The 14,021-nt window shown below is 36.4% G+C and overlaps 2 protein-coding genes across 2 annotated transcripts in view; one reads left to right on the top strand and one right to left on the bottom strand.

Annotated features, from left to right (window-relative positions):
- The window catches only part of LOC126372447 (N-acetylneuraminate 9-O-acetyltransferase), a 397,639-nt gene that overhangs the window by 174,097 nt on the left and 209,521 nt on the right, over positions 1-14,021 (bottom strand). The gene's annotated exons all lie outside the window — the stretch shown is intronic.
- Positions 1-14,021, top strand: part of LOC126372647 (uncharacterized) — a 302,389-nt gene that overhangs the window by 100,299 nt on the left and 188,069 nt on the right. Inside the window, exons 2-3 of the mRNA XM_050018495.1 lie at positions 6,980-7,175; positions 7,308-7,514. Coding sequence (XP_049874452.1) covers positions 6,980-7,175; positions 7,308-7,514 — 403 coding nt within the window. The remainder of the gene's footprint in view (positions 1-6,979; positions 7,176-7,307; positions 7,515-14,021) is intronic.

Genomic DNA, 14,021 nt, shown 5'->3' with positions numbered 1-14,021 from the left:
ACACCATTATATTATCGATGACTGCGACTTTTCCCAGACAAATACAGCATAGGTTTTTTTGTTTTTTGGAAAAGTCGCGGTCACTCGGGTACATTTTTACATTTAAAAATTAACATTTAAATAAACATAACATTAACATTGAATTTTTTTCTTTGTAAGTGTTTTTCTTTTTTACTTTCCAATTCGCTTTCTTTACTTTCAAAAAGGGCCCCAAATTCTTGTGTGCCCGAGGGCCCCAGCCTAGTTGAAGACGGCGGTGTGTACATATACATACACACATATCTAAACTCACGCCTGACTAAATTAAACGCATGCCTGCGTCCCAACGGGGTAAGCAGAGACTACATTTTCAAAGCTCGTACCATCCAAGCATGTTTTTTTGGTTATTTAAAAGCTAGTACGGTATAAAATTATTAAAATCAAATTACAAGCTTATAGAGGCATCATTTTGAGTAACTTTAGAGATTTTTGAAAAAAAAAAAAAAAGGAATGGTCTCTTTTACAAACAGTTCAGTTAAATGTCATGATAGCTATTTTTATTTTTTTTTATTAATATTATTTTTAATTCACCATGATCGACCTAAAACGTTAGAAGAAATCGAGGTTTTAGTCAAAATTAAATATAAAAACTTTAATTGCCTATAGGCGTGAATATTCCGACCAGTATTTTTTTTAACTTTTTTGTCGATTTTTCGTCTAATTCCACCTTTATTCAGATCTCCACTTTATCCTGCATAGCTACAACAATTATGGCTAGTCGCGCGCGAGTTCGTATTTTTTTTTTTCATTTATTGTTCTATTTTTTATTTCTTTTCAGTCACGCTACGTCGCCGCCACCCTCTAGTAACAACAATTTTTCTTTTGACATGGTTGTCAAAAAATTAAGAGCATCATAAGCGGGCATCATGGACTTTCATACACTTTTCTCTCTCGCTTACTGCCTGTACTAATTGCTGCCTTTTTCTTTTTTTCCGTTGATGGGTTTGCTCTTGGCCCCAGACTTCCCCGAAGGCATTGACGAGGCCTAAGATGAAGCGAGCTCGCCCAGAAGGTGCCTCTTCACTCTGGCTTTAAAAGCACAGGGTTACAAATTCACAAACGAGGAAGAAGCTCTGGGGAAAAGGCACTTTCCAATTAGCTGTTACATAGATAAATACTGCTTGTTGTAATAATAATGTCCTAATAACATTCTTCCTATAAACCAATTTCATCCTTTACGTAAAAACCAATCTCATAAATGCTACACAATTTCGACTTGAAATGTTAAGGTACAATTTGTCTGTTTGCACAGTAAACACGGGAACTCTAAGGTCGAAAATTGTAATCTTCAGCTTAAACCTTCTGCTTGGCAGGCGGAATATCCTGAGGTTTATTTTATAATGTAAATATAGCTTAAACCCTCAGAGTTTAAGCGATAAAACAAGTGATTAGTTACTTCGAGATGAAATTGATGATTATTCTTGTGGAAATTTCATCTTCTGTAATGATTATTTACACAAATTGAAGAAAACCACAATCAAAAGTATTTATTAACACGTGTTTTGCCTCACGATTCGAAAATGCTTCGTCGGAAGGTAAAACACGTGTAAATTAGATAGCTTATTTAATTTATAACAATTTATCGGTTGGAAATACAGACAATTGATAAGAGAATTCATGCTATCGTTACAAAAAGCTTTCTGTGTTGCACCCACCACGGGATAGAAGAAAGAGTTTGGTTTTGATACAAGTATGGAGCAAATAGTTCATTCTTCAACACACATCACTAATTTAACACTTTCAAGGGCAGAACGTCTAATGAAGTTCCGATTCCAAGGTGTCATATTACCTGTTATGAACCATCAATGGCCCATGATCTCTGTCCGTGAAAGGGTTAAGAGCCACGCTCTTGTCGGTGTAGCATTATCCATTCTTGTCTATCAAAGAACAATTCCTTCATCTCCTTAGAAGACACGACGTTCGCCTTCTCTTTAATCTGTTCCATGTAAGCTCTTCCTGTTCTTCCTCTTCCTCTCTTTCTTTGTAGCTTCCCTTCTATATTGTTCTATGATAGTATATTAACCCTTTCACGGGCAGAGACCATGGGTCGTTGATGGTTCATACATAATAGATAGTATGACACCTTAGAATCGAAACGTCATTAGACGTTCTGTCCTTGAAAGTGTTAAGGGTTCTTTCATTTCTGGTGGACAATACCGTCGCGTATTATCAGTCGCGTAACGCGAAAGCATTGCTGCTTTTGATTGCTCTAGAGCAATAAGGCCGCCCAAATTGTACTGTATTCATGTGTTATGTCTGATTGTTGAAATTTTAGTTCTGTGCAATAAAGTATATTTGATTTGAAAGCAGATAAATGAATAAAAAAGCACTCGACCGTTCACAGACAACCGATGATACGTTAGTGCAACGGATGATACCTTCGATGCATTTTCCGTTTGATAAGAACAGACCATAGGTTTTTTTGTGCATTATAACTTGCAGGGCAAAAATCGACTATCATGCAAGGATATTTCTCCTTATCGCAGAAAAGTTGAAAACCTAAGTATTTATTTACTAATTTTACTATGTTATATATTTTATTAACATTGTAACTATTATACCTCTAATGTTAATAAAGACAGATTTATTTATTTATTCAGATATCCAACAGTGTGTGTGTGTGTTTGCTTATACATGTACAAATTTATTCGCCAATGACAGGATGTCGTAGCATGCAAATTTAAATGAACCGTGTGTATGATCGGCTATTTATCAGTAAATACTTTTGTATGTAGTGTCTTACGAAAAGTAATTTTAAAATTGCAGCCAATCACATAAAATGTACATTTCCGGTAAAGTGGCTATAGAATTCGAATAGCAGTAGAGCTATCGCATAGGTGTAGTAGTGAAAGAGAGTGGGGTTGAACCGACGACAGCGGTTCTCATACAGAATGCGCGTTAGGGCCTTTCCAAACTCTTTCTTCTATTCTGCGGCAAGTACTATGCAAACTATCGATAGTTTAACATGTGACTATAAAAAAGATCGATACTTCCTTGCAATAGTCACACTAACGATAGTATTTCAATACTATTTTATTTATATTACTATTTCGATAGTATATTCGTATCGATAGCACATAAAACCCTTGTCCTTTATAAAACTGCATAATTTTTAGTGGTGGCGCAACCGTAGTGCCGTCACAATGGTGTCCCAGTGAGGTGTTCTACTTGTATAAATTGCTGAAGAGCTCTGCACCACATTAATTTATGAATAACAATTGTTTCAACATACATACATACATAAACTCAAGCAAATTTCGCACCGGGTTCAGCAAAGATTATGTAATTCCATTTGCTTCGATCCTGACACACTTCTCTTGCTTCCTCCACATTCATCAGTCGTTTCATACACATTGTTTACAATTGCATGGTTTTAAAGTGCTTAAATATTAAAATATATTTAACAACCATCAGTGACTTCAGTGGTTGAGCGTTGTGCTCCTCCGGATGGAGGTCCCGGGTTCGAATCCCGGTGAGAACAAATCACAAAAATCACTTTATGATCCCTAGTTTGGTTAGGACATTACAGGCTGATCACCTGATTGTCCAAAAAGTAAAAAGATCCGTGCTTCGGAAGGCACGTTAAGCCGTTGGTCCCGGTTATTACTTACTGATGTAAGTACGTAGTCGTTACATGAGTCATGTCAGGGGCCTATGACGGCTCAGTAATAACCCTGACACCAGGGTTGATGGGGTTGGTAAACATGAAATTTTCAGAATTTAATTATTTGAATTCGAATTTAGAATTAACAGAATCTCGTGTTTCACGTTAAAAAGACTGCTTTTATTAATTAATACCAATTTTTGGAATAAATGTTCCCATTGCGATAGCATAAACTTCCCTTTGTCCCTTCTGATTACGTTATTTGATAATTTAATGGTGTTGTATTCTGCCAGTGCTTAAATTAGAGAGCGTAATTACTTTTGAAGATTCACTCCCTTTATAGATAGTAAATTATTTTTAAAGGGAAAGCTAAAATATTTGTTTATTTACCTTATTAAACACGTGTCGACCTGTTAAAAATAGTTTTCCAGGTGTTATGAGGAACATCCCACCACCTTTGTCACCTTCTATGCTGTTCTGGGAGCAAATAAAAAACATAGAACACGTTCAGCTGCTTGTCTTCCCCGGCATGTCGTAAAAACCGACAGAGGGATTGTGTCCTCTAACGTTATGGTATGGGCTATCGTAATGTTATGGGCGATAGGCTGATCCCTTATCACCATAAGGTTCATCATATCCATCTTAGGACTTCGTATCAACAGTGGCTGCAAGTTGTCTTTGATTACTTGTGGCTCTGCCCACCCCATTTGGGATTACGGGCGTGAGTTTATGTATGTATGTATGTATGTATGAGGAACATTCCAGGCTACGTTGTCCAAAAAGAATATAGATGGTTCTGTCCAGATTATAACCTATTTTCTCATTACTCGGATACATAATAATTCAATCAATCAATAAACTTCATCATCATCAGCCGTATGACGCCCACTGCTGGGCATAGGCCTCCCGCAAGGATCTCCACGACGATCGGTCCTGCGCTGCCCGCATCCAGCGGCAATCAATAAACTTAATAGTACTTTATTGCACAACGACATATACAAGGGACATAAACATACGAATAAAAACATAAGCACAATAGGCGGCCTTATTGCTAAACAGAAATTTCTGCCAGGCAACCAGGCAAAAATAATAATTGTTCTTTATTCTTCTTTTCAGCATATTTAAGCCAGATTTTTAAAAATCTTTTATTTATTAAATTATTTGGTACACGAATATAGACCTTGCCGCCCTCGTAATAAGACAGTTCAGAGCAACCACATGCTCGTAAGGCATAACACATATCTATTCTATTTTACTTCCTGTATTATTATCATAAATCAGGACTAGAAATCGGGACAAATTGAACATTTGGGTCACGGGAACGACAGCTCATCACTAGTCATTTCTATTCTGAGGAAATCGGGACATGTTCCAACATCGGTTTGTCATCATTGTCACCCTCGCTGGCGTTGCGTTTTTAACGGGTGGTTTCAGTAGTCATGGTACGGGAAAAATTTGGACAAATAAGTATGTTGGGTTCTCTGTTGTACTCATAAAATTATATTTAATAATTTCACATGGCATACTGTTACTTGTTCTATTATTAGTTACGCATAGTATTTAATTTGTCATGACTTTTTAAGCATAATTTTGAAAACCACAACTACTATAAGCATGATAATTAATGATCATAATTATATATAAGTATAATTATTATAAATATAAAAACTATACTCCGAATAAGAAAAGTTTTGGCACAACTTTGAACATTTTGGATACTTTTTCCCTGGCTGCATTTGGTTCATGATTGTGATTTTTTATATTTTTTGCCACTATTTCATGCTGTTGGTCATCGTTCAGTATACTTTTCGTGTGTAAGATAAACATGCTGGCGGTCTAGGGGTGGCCCAAGGGCCACCCCCGCCGCACCCTGACTTACTGTTACATTATGCCTTCTGATCTTTATGCCTAATATCAATTAGACGATGCGCTTATTTATTTATTATATTATACATTTCACGACTTTACAGTGCAGAAGCGCCATTGCGCCGTCAATATAAACAATAATATAATGAGACATATGAAACTTAGGTGTAAACAATATAAAAATATATTTAATTTATTTATTAATTAATAGAATATCCGCCCAGTACCAGTACCGCCTAGTACTAGTATCAGTAGTCGGCCTCCGTGGTGCAGTGGTTTGAGCGTTGAGCGTTGGAGGTCCCGGGTTCAAATCTCGGTGGGGACACTTCACGAAAATCACTTTGTGATCCCTAGTTTGATTATATGCCATTACAGGCTTATCACCTGATTGTCCGAAAGAAAGATGATCCATGCTTCGTAAGGCACGTTAAGCCGTGGGTCCCGGCTGCTAATTACTGATGTAAGTTAGTAGTCGTTACATGAGCCATGTCATGGCTTTAGCGGCTCAATAGTAACCCTGACACCAGGGTTGATGGGGTTGGTAATCCATCTCACAACCCACAGGATAGAAGAAGATCTGGAGGGTTAAAATGGCCACGTCGAAGCAATTCATCTGAAAAAGCAATATTGCAATTTGACATTTGCGCATATAAAAGTAAGTGCGCAATGCAGACAAATGTCAAATAGCTAAATTGCTCTCTTAGATGAATTGCTTCGATGTGGCCATTTTAACTCCTCAGTACCTACTAACCTTCGATATTCGCCCCCCATTCCGCATACGGCCCTGCCCACAGCCTTCAACATCGACCCAGAAAACCTCATGACATTGACAAATCACGAGTCCTGTCCTTGAAGTTGCATTGTCACCGTACATCGAGGAAATTGGTCTTTTCGCTGGACATTTTTAGAGACACACTTTCCGGTACGGTTGTGTATAGAATAGCGAGGAATTGTGACATATTTGTGGTTAGAACCCATTTTGACGTATTGCTGGGTTGTTTGTTGATTGTGTACATTTTATTTGGGTTATCTCTTACTAACCGGATTGGGAGTAAAAGAGATACCTATACAGGGTGTTTGTGACATCGTAACGAAAACTTTGACGGATGATTCAGACCATGATTCTGAGTTGATATCAAGTGGAATTTCCCGTCGAAAAAATAATTCGAGAGATCGAGAAAATAATTAAAAAAAATAGAGAAAATTCCATAAATATCTACTTGAGCTCAGAAACATGGCCTGAATCATCCCCTTCAGTATTCGTTGCGATGTCCCTAACACTTGTAATATGGGAACTTAACGCGGACCCAAGGTGTTGTCTCTTTTGCCGTCGAGGCTTTGGGTGTGTGGTGCTCGGCGGCCAAGGATTTTGACCGCCGTAGTGACCAATACTAATCATTAATACTTAATAATTAAATATAATACTTTTACCTTATGAATACTAACATAACACTTTTTCTTCCTTTACAGTTCACCTGCAGTTCGACGATCCAACACTGAGGGACTACGTGCTATACTCAGTCATAGGAACGTTCATTCGCGGCAACTTCACACCAACCAGTTACGCCGAACGCCCCTGCAGAGACGAGCAAACTGTACCTTACTTCATACCAAAGCACAACGCAGAACGCTCGAAGCATTTAAAAAAACACAAACAAGAATCCAAATTCGAAACTGACAGCTACAACAGCCAATCAGAAGCGTTTGACAGCTACACAAACGAAGATTCGAATTTCGAAAGTGATTTTCGAACGTTAGTAAACGGTTACAGGACAAAGAGTGTAGATAGTTATGAGGGATTTTACTTTAGGCCGAAGTATCGTAGTTATAATAGGGGAGAGAGATCAGTGTATAGACGTATTGCGAAGAGTTTGAGGTATAGGCGACGGTTTTCGCCATCGCGGATCGTGAGTGGCCCCCTGGAGGGTAGACGGACAGTTGTGATGCAGTGGTCTATCACGGATGCAGTGCACTTAGAGAGTGAGGAAGCTAGTGTTGTTTTTAGGTAAGTTTTAGCGTTTTTTTTTTTAGACTTTTATTTACAAGGGCTTTTAAAAACTTTGTTATGCCAGCCCCATCGATCAAGACTGACTAAAACTGATAAAAATCATATTTAATTCGTGCTCCCACACACAACAGCCTAAGATGTGATGCTGTTGTGAATGAAAGCATAAATCAAGTATGATTCTCTGCTCGTAGGCAAGTTTTAGTGTTAATTAAAATAAATGCTCTAAGTTATATCGACAGTGGCATTCTTTGCCTTAATTTAAGTACCTAAGTAAACGCTGACTTAGGTTCTAAGTACACAACTATAGATGCAAGCGTTGCGCTAATATGACCATTTACGTCTGCCAACACCAGAAAGAAAAAAGAAAGAAAATCATTTATTTTCATATTGGACGCCACATTCAACACTAATTCAAGAGCCACGCTCTTGTCGGTGTAGCATTCTCCAAACTACTTACGACGCCACATTAACAAACTTAAGTTTACTTATAAAACAATAAGACAAACATAATTAAAAATATATCAATCACCTAAACATACACATTGTGGAGGGTGTCCAAAATAAAAAAAAAAGATCTCCCTCAGCATAATGCAGTGACACATGCTTAGCACGGGCCGCGGCGCTGGTGTTATGGGAGACCTATCGTGAGCCACATACCAAACTCAACTACGTACATACTTGCAATAATGAAAACATCCTTACTTAATATATCATACGTATATTATACATAAACAGCCTATATACGTCCCACTGGGCACAGGCCTCCCCTCAATCAACCGGAGGGGGTACGGTCACGATCATTAATATGTATACACTTTGGTCGCATGTCACATTAACTTTTTTGACAAATTGTACTGTAAGTCTCACTAAATATCAAATTTGTTAGTGCGACAGAGTCCTAAAGTGGGTACATTATATTGCTCATGACTGTACGTAGAATAAAATGATATTATAACTTACATATTATACATATATACAGGGTGTTAGTGACGAATACTGAGAGGGAAATTATTTTCAATTCTATACTTTTGCGATGGAAAAGTCCACTTGATATGTACTCAGAATTATGAGCTGAATCATCCCTGTCATCGTTATAACGTCACTTACACCCCGTCTAAGTACATACAGGTATCCATACAAGTTCCTGTCGGAAAAATTATCAAAATCAAATTATTTATTTAATATATGTATTATATGTTAGTGTCTTTTCTTAAATTATTTTCACTACCATACTTTTTCCACGGAAAATTCCACTTGATATCAACTCAGAATCATGGCCTGAATCATCCCTCAAAGTTTTCATTATTAACACCCTGTATACCTATCTACCAAACAAAACAGAATATTTTATAATAAATTAAGGAGACGTATAACTGTTTAGTGTGGGTGTGTTTTTCCAAACGTTACTGTGTATGTAGGTAAATCACATACTTCAGAGTATTTTAAGCAAGTTGCTTCCATATATTTTATATAAAATGATAATGGAATAGCAAGTAGCAATTTCTGTGTATTTTACACATTAGACTTATCTTTAATCTTCATTCTACACCCACACAACACACACAACCCACACGCAACATAATCTAAAATATCTTCTTTCCTTGCTTACCTTTTATCTGGATTATTTCGGAGTTCGCTCACCTCACCTGACGAATTGTCAAACACTACCTTATTACAAAAGGAAGACAAAATATAATAAGGAAATACCAGGTTTAAAATCCGTGCCGAATTAAATTTACGTATACTTATTTATTAATCATATTATTATTTATTATAAATTATTTATTAAATAAACAATAAATAATGATTAATTAATTAATCATAATTATAATTATTAATAAATTAGTATTTATTAATTAATTTATCATATTATTAATGAGGGACTTTCCAGGCTACGTTATCCAAAAAGAAATATAGATGGCATTGTTCAGATTTATTTATAAGTACCTCATTGCTTGGGGTACATCATTATTCAAAAATATAATCTAATAGCCGAGGCATAATTTATAAAAATAATTGTTGCTTGGTATTTGGATCAGATACGTATACGATTACGTTTCTACGTATATCCCTTCTCTTTATTTTGATCCGAATAATAAAATGGTTGGAAGATATGTTGTGCTTGGGTGTAATCTCATTAAAAGTCAATATTTATACCCGAAAACAAAGATCTCTGAACCGGCGTGAGTGTATGAAGCGATTGATGAATGTGGAGGAAGCAAGAGAAGTGTGTCCCGGTGGGAAATAGGCGTGAGTTTATGTATGTATGTATATAAAAACAAAAAGAAAGTGGAAAGAGAGGAAGGGGAAGACCAAGAAGAGCTTACATGGAACAGATTAAAGAAAAGGTTAACGTCGTGTCTTATAGGGAAGTCAAGGAATTGGCCTTTGATAGACTGGAATGGAAAATGCTACACCGACAAGAGCGTGGCTCTTAAATTGATGATGATGTATATAAAAACAAAGATAAAAGATACGTCTGTTATCCATGAAATTAAAACGTTAAACGATGGCAAATCAGACAGTGCCATCTGTTATTTTTTTCGAGAATGTTCCGCATTAAAATTCTAAAGTACAGGAAACAGCTACGATCGCGACTGAATCGATACTTACATATGTATCTTAAGGGGCCTTAATGAATTATAAGGGACATTTGGTGGCTCAATAGAAACCCTGACACCACGGTTGATGAGGTTGGTAATCCACCTCACAACCCACACGATAGAAGAAGAATATTTCTTAATAGCTGGTTTAGTAAAGCTGTTGCGCAGCTATCTAACGTGTGCCTGCCGTCGTTGCAAAAAGAAGCAGCATGTAAAAGCCATTTTTACACTGCCACCCAAACTAAAAGCTACACCTTTTAATGAAATCAAAAAAGCGGATTGGTAATATTTCACCTCGACTCTTAGCACCATTTGGGATCGGAAAATTCGGATACAAACGTAATATATCAAAGGAATTCGTTTAAAATCTAAATGCCCGGCTTTACAAACTTCGCGAGTTCGCAGCCGAGCAATATGTCATACTACGAAGTCGTTAGTGTTATCCAAAGTTGGATTTTGTGTGCCATTTGTCACTTGGATTGCCGCGAACTATGTCGCAGAATCTTAAACTGGTGATAGTTTACACTATCTATATCGTAAAAGATTTACGACTATATACTATATCTAGTCATAAAGACGTATCTGGTCATAAAGCCTTTGCTTTAGTTTACGGGGTATTTTTTTATCAGTCCACAAAAAAGATCCAGATTATGAGTAAAATACTTTGGAACTTTTTTGAAATATTTTTTCAAGTTCGAGTGTTCGTGCATGTCCGTAGTGAACATTTTTGAGACAACTTTGTAACACTGTTTCTAGATTTTTTGTTCTAAGTCACATGGAAAAAAAAACAACGTGGCTATAATTTTTGCCAAAGATTCACATGTTTCATTTTGTAAAGTGGCCAGAAATTCACCCGGTATAATTATATACTACTAAAGCTGAAAGCACATCAGGATTCTTCGGAATCGTACGCGCTGTCAGAGGTTCTCTATTTTTACTCATAAAATTGTATGTAATAATTTACCATGGCATACTGTTACTTGTCCTATTATTAGTTTCGCATAGTATTAATTTGTCATAACTTTTTAAGCATAATTTTGAAAGTCATAACTACTATAAGCATAATAACTAATGGCAATAATGATATATAAGCATAATTATTATAAGCATAAAAACTATACTCTGAATAAGAAAAGTTTTGACGCAACTTTGAACATTTTCGATACTTACTTTTTCCTTGGCTGCATTTGATTCATGATTGTGATTTTTTATATTTTTTGCCACTATTTCATGCTGTTGGTCATCATTCGGTATACTTTTCGTGTGTAAGATAAACATGCTGGCGGCTTAGGGGTGGCTCAAGGGCCACCCCCGCCGCACCCTAACCTAATGTTATGCCTTGTAAAAATTATGACAAAACACTATTTATTATTCTCAAAAAGAATTCATCATCATCAATTTAAGAGCCACGCTCTTGTCGGTGTAGCATTTTCCATTCCAGTCTATCAAAGGCCAATTCCTTGACTTCCCTATAAGACACGACGTTAACCTTTTCTTTAATCTGTTCCATGTAAGCTCTTCTTGGTCTTCCCCTTCCTCTCTTTCCTTCTAGCTTTCCTTCTATGATGTTTTTAATGAATTCGTCGTGTCTTATTAGGTGTCCAATCATCTTGCCTCTTCTGTCCTCAATAATTCTCAGTATTTGTCTCTTTTCCCTTACTCTTACTAGCACTTCCTCATTTGTAACCCTTTCTGTCCAACTTATTCTTTCCATCCTCCTCCAACACCACATTTCAAAGGCCTCGAGTCTCTCTCTGTCCTTCTGTGTCAGTGTCCAAGAAAAAAAAAAGAAAAAAGAATTATGGATACCTATTTATATGCGAATCAAATTTATACCAACAAATATTAGTCCAAAAATAAGTTATACCTAACAAAACAGTATTCCTAGATGTTATTATGGGAAAGTACAAAACGTTAAAAAACGTTATGCAAAAAGGATTATGATAATTAAAATTATGACAAAACCATTTATGCATTTTAAGAGAATCCCGCTGTCAGAATACGATTTTCAGTTTTGTATGAAGTTATAATCAGATTTATGTTATTTGTTGCAGAACAAATAAGGTTGATTTTCAATTCGTTTATTGTGAAGAAACACGGAATCTTCTTACCTATTCGGAGAATCAGGTGATTCAATCATATTCAATCTGTGATTTCTTACCCAAACAAAAGTGTCATAAAAAATGTCTATAGACGATGCCTCCATCGAGAATCGAACCCGGACCTCCAGATCGTGATTGCGGTGATCGTGGTAATTATGGTTAGCTGAAAACATATTCGGATAAATTTTAACAACCAATTATTATTATTAATATTAATTACAATTCAGCAAGAAATATCATAAATTGAGCCCATTTAATGTATATTAGAGTCAAATTTAATACCCAAAATATTATTATCTGTTATTTAAAATATAAAAACATATTCGGAACTTCGTAAAAATTGAACAATAGGATATTCTCGTGTGCACAAGTTCACACTTTGTAGCAAACTGCTACGCCGTAGCGGGAACTACGCCGTAGTGCTACGAGTGTTTTAGTACAAGTACTTTCAAAACTAGTACGCAATTACTGTACTCAAAGTACGTTGAAATACAATGCAAATGTTGCGTTTGTACAGTAAGCGTTGTTTTAGAGTATTAAGAGCAAAACTAACAATATTAAACAATTTTAGTTTGTTTGCCGAATAGTCGTGCATCCGGTGTTTTGTGAAATAGTTGAAGTGTTCAATTACAGACCTTTACAACTTTTTATTAATTTATTAGGTTTTTAAGTATAAAAAAAATAACACAAACAGCTATATATGTTACAGGCCTCCACTCAATCAACCGGAGGGGGTATGGAGCATACTCCACCACACACACATTCATTTTTTTTAAATATAAATTAAAAAAGCTCACAAAAATTGCAAATTATTAAATTCATTTATTAAATTCATGTAGAGTAGTTGAAAGATAAACTACAAAAAACGAGTACAAACCGTCATAGATAAATAATAGCCGAGACCGACTGTTTAACGTGCATTCCGAAGCTCGGATCATCTTACTTTTGGACATTCGGGTAATCAGCGGGTAATATACTAACCAAACTACGGATCACAAAGTATCTTTTTTGATTATATACTCACCGGGATTCAAACCACTGGACCACATTCACTGATTATGACAATCAACAGTGACAGTGATAAAAATGTGTGGAATTGTCATAAGGTGAAATGTCAGTGGCGAGAGCTCTCTGTACTCCCCATTTGTCCGGCCAAGTAGTTAATGCGGCTAATCTGCAATAAGTCACGTCAAAAATAAATATCGATTGTCATTCAAATTCAAAAATATCTTTATTCAGTAGGTATAATAGTTACACTTTGAATCCTCAATTTTTACATAACATCCGCCTAAAACTACTGCAGCTTCTCACAACCCGTATAGCCGGGGAAAAGAAGCTGCAAGAAAAACCTCGGCACAGGGCCCTAGACGTTCTTTAAAAAAAGGCATTTTCGTTTGCAACTTGATTCCCCCTCTCCCCGGTCACCCCACCCTGAGCGTATAACCCTGGTCCCATCGAAAAAGCCACAAAATACAGGAAATACGCCCCCGGGAACCAAAGACATGTAAATAATAAAACAAACTATAGATATCCACTTTTTCATCTGTTTCAATTCCCAAGCGGAAAATTAATACAGTTATCAACACAAATATGTACACTGAAGCACGTGATTCTATACAAAATTCAATTCTGCCGCAAAATTTTGAAGTGCTACTGTGTGGTGCGTTGTATCTGTTGTAGAGTGCGGTCTCGCCGAAAATTTATCGGACAACAACTCAAATGAAAATGGCCACAAACGCAGTGTAAATAGAGGTTTTTGGGCGAATGAAATGGTTAATCGTAATGGAATGGAATTGCAA

The sequence above is a fragment of the Pectinophora gossypiella genome, chromosome 14 (genome assembly GCF_024362695.1).
Source record: "Pectinophora gossypiella chromosome 14, ilPecGoss1.1, whole genome shotgun sequence".
Lineage (NCBI taxonomy): Eukaryota > Metazoa > Arthropoda > Insecta > Lepidoptera > Gelechiidae > Pectinophora > Pectinophora gossypiella.
This window is presented reverse-complemented; position numbering and strand designations above follow the sequence as displayed.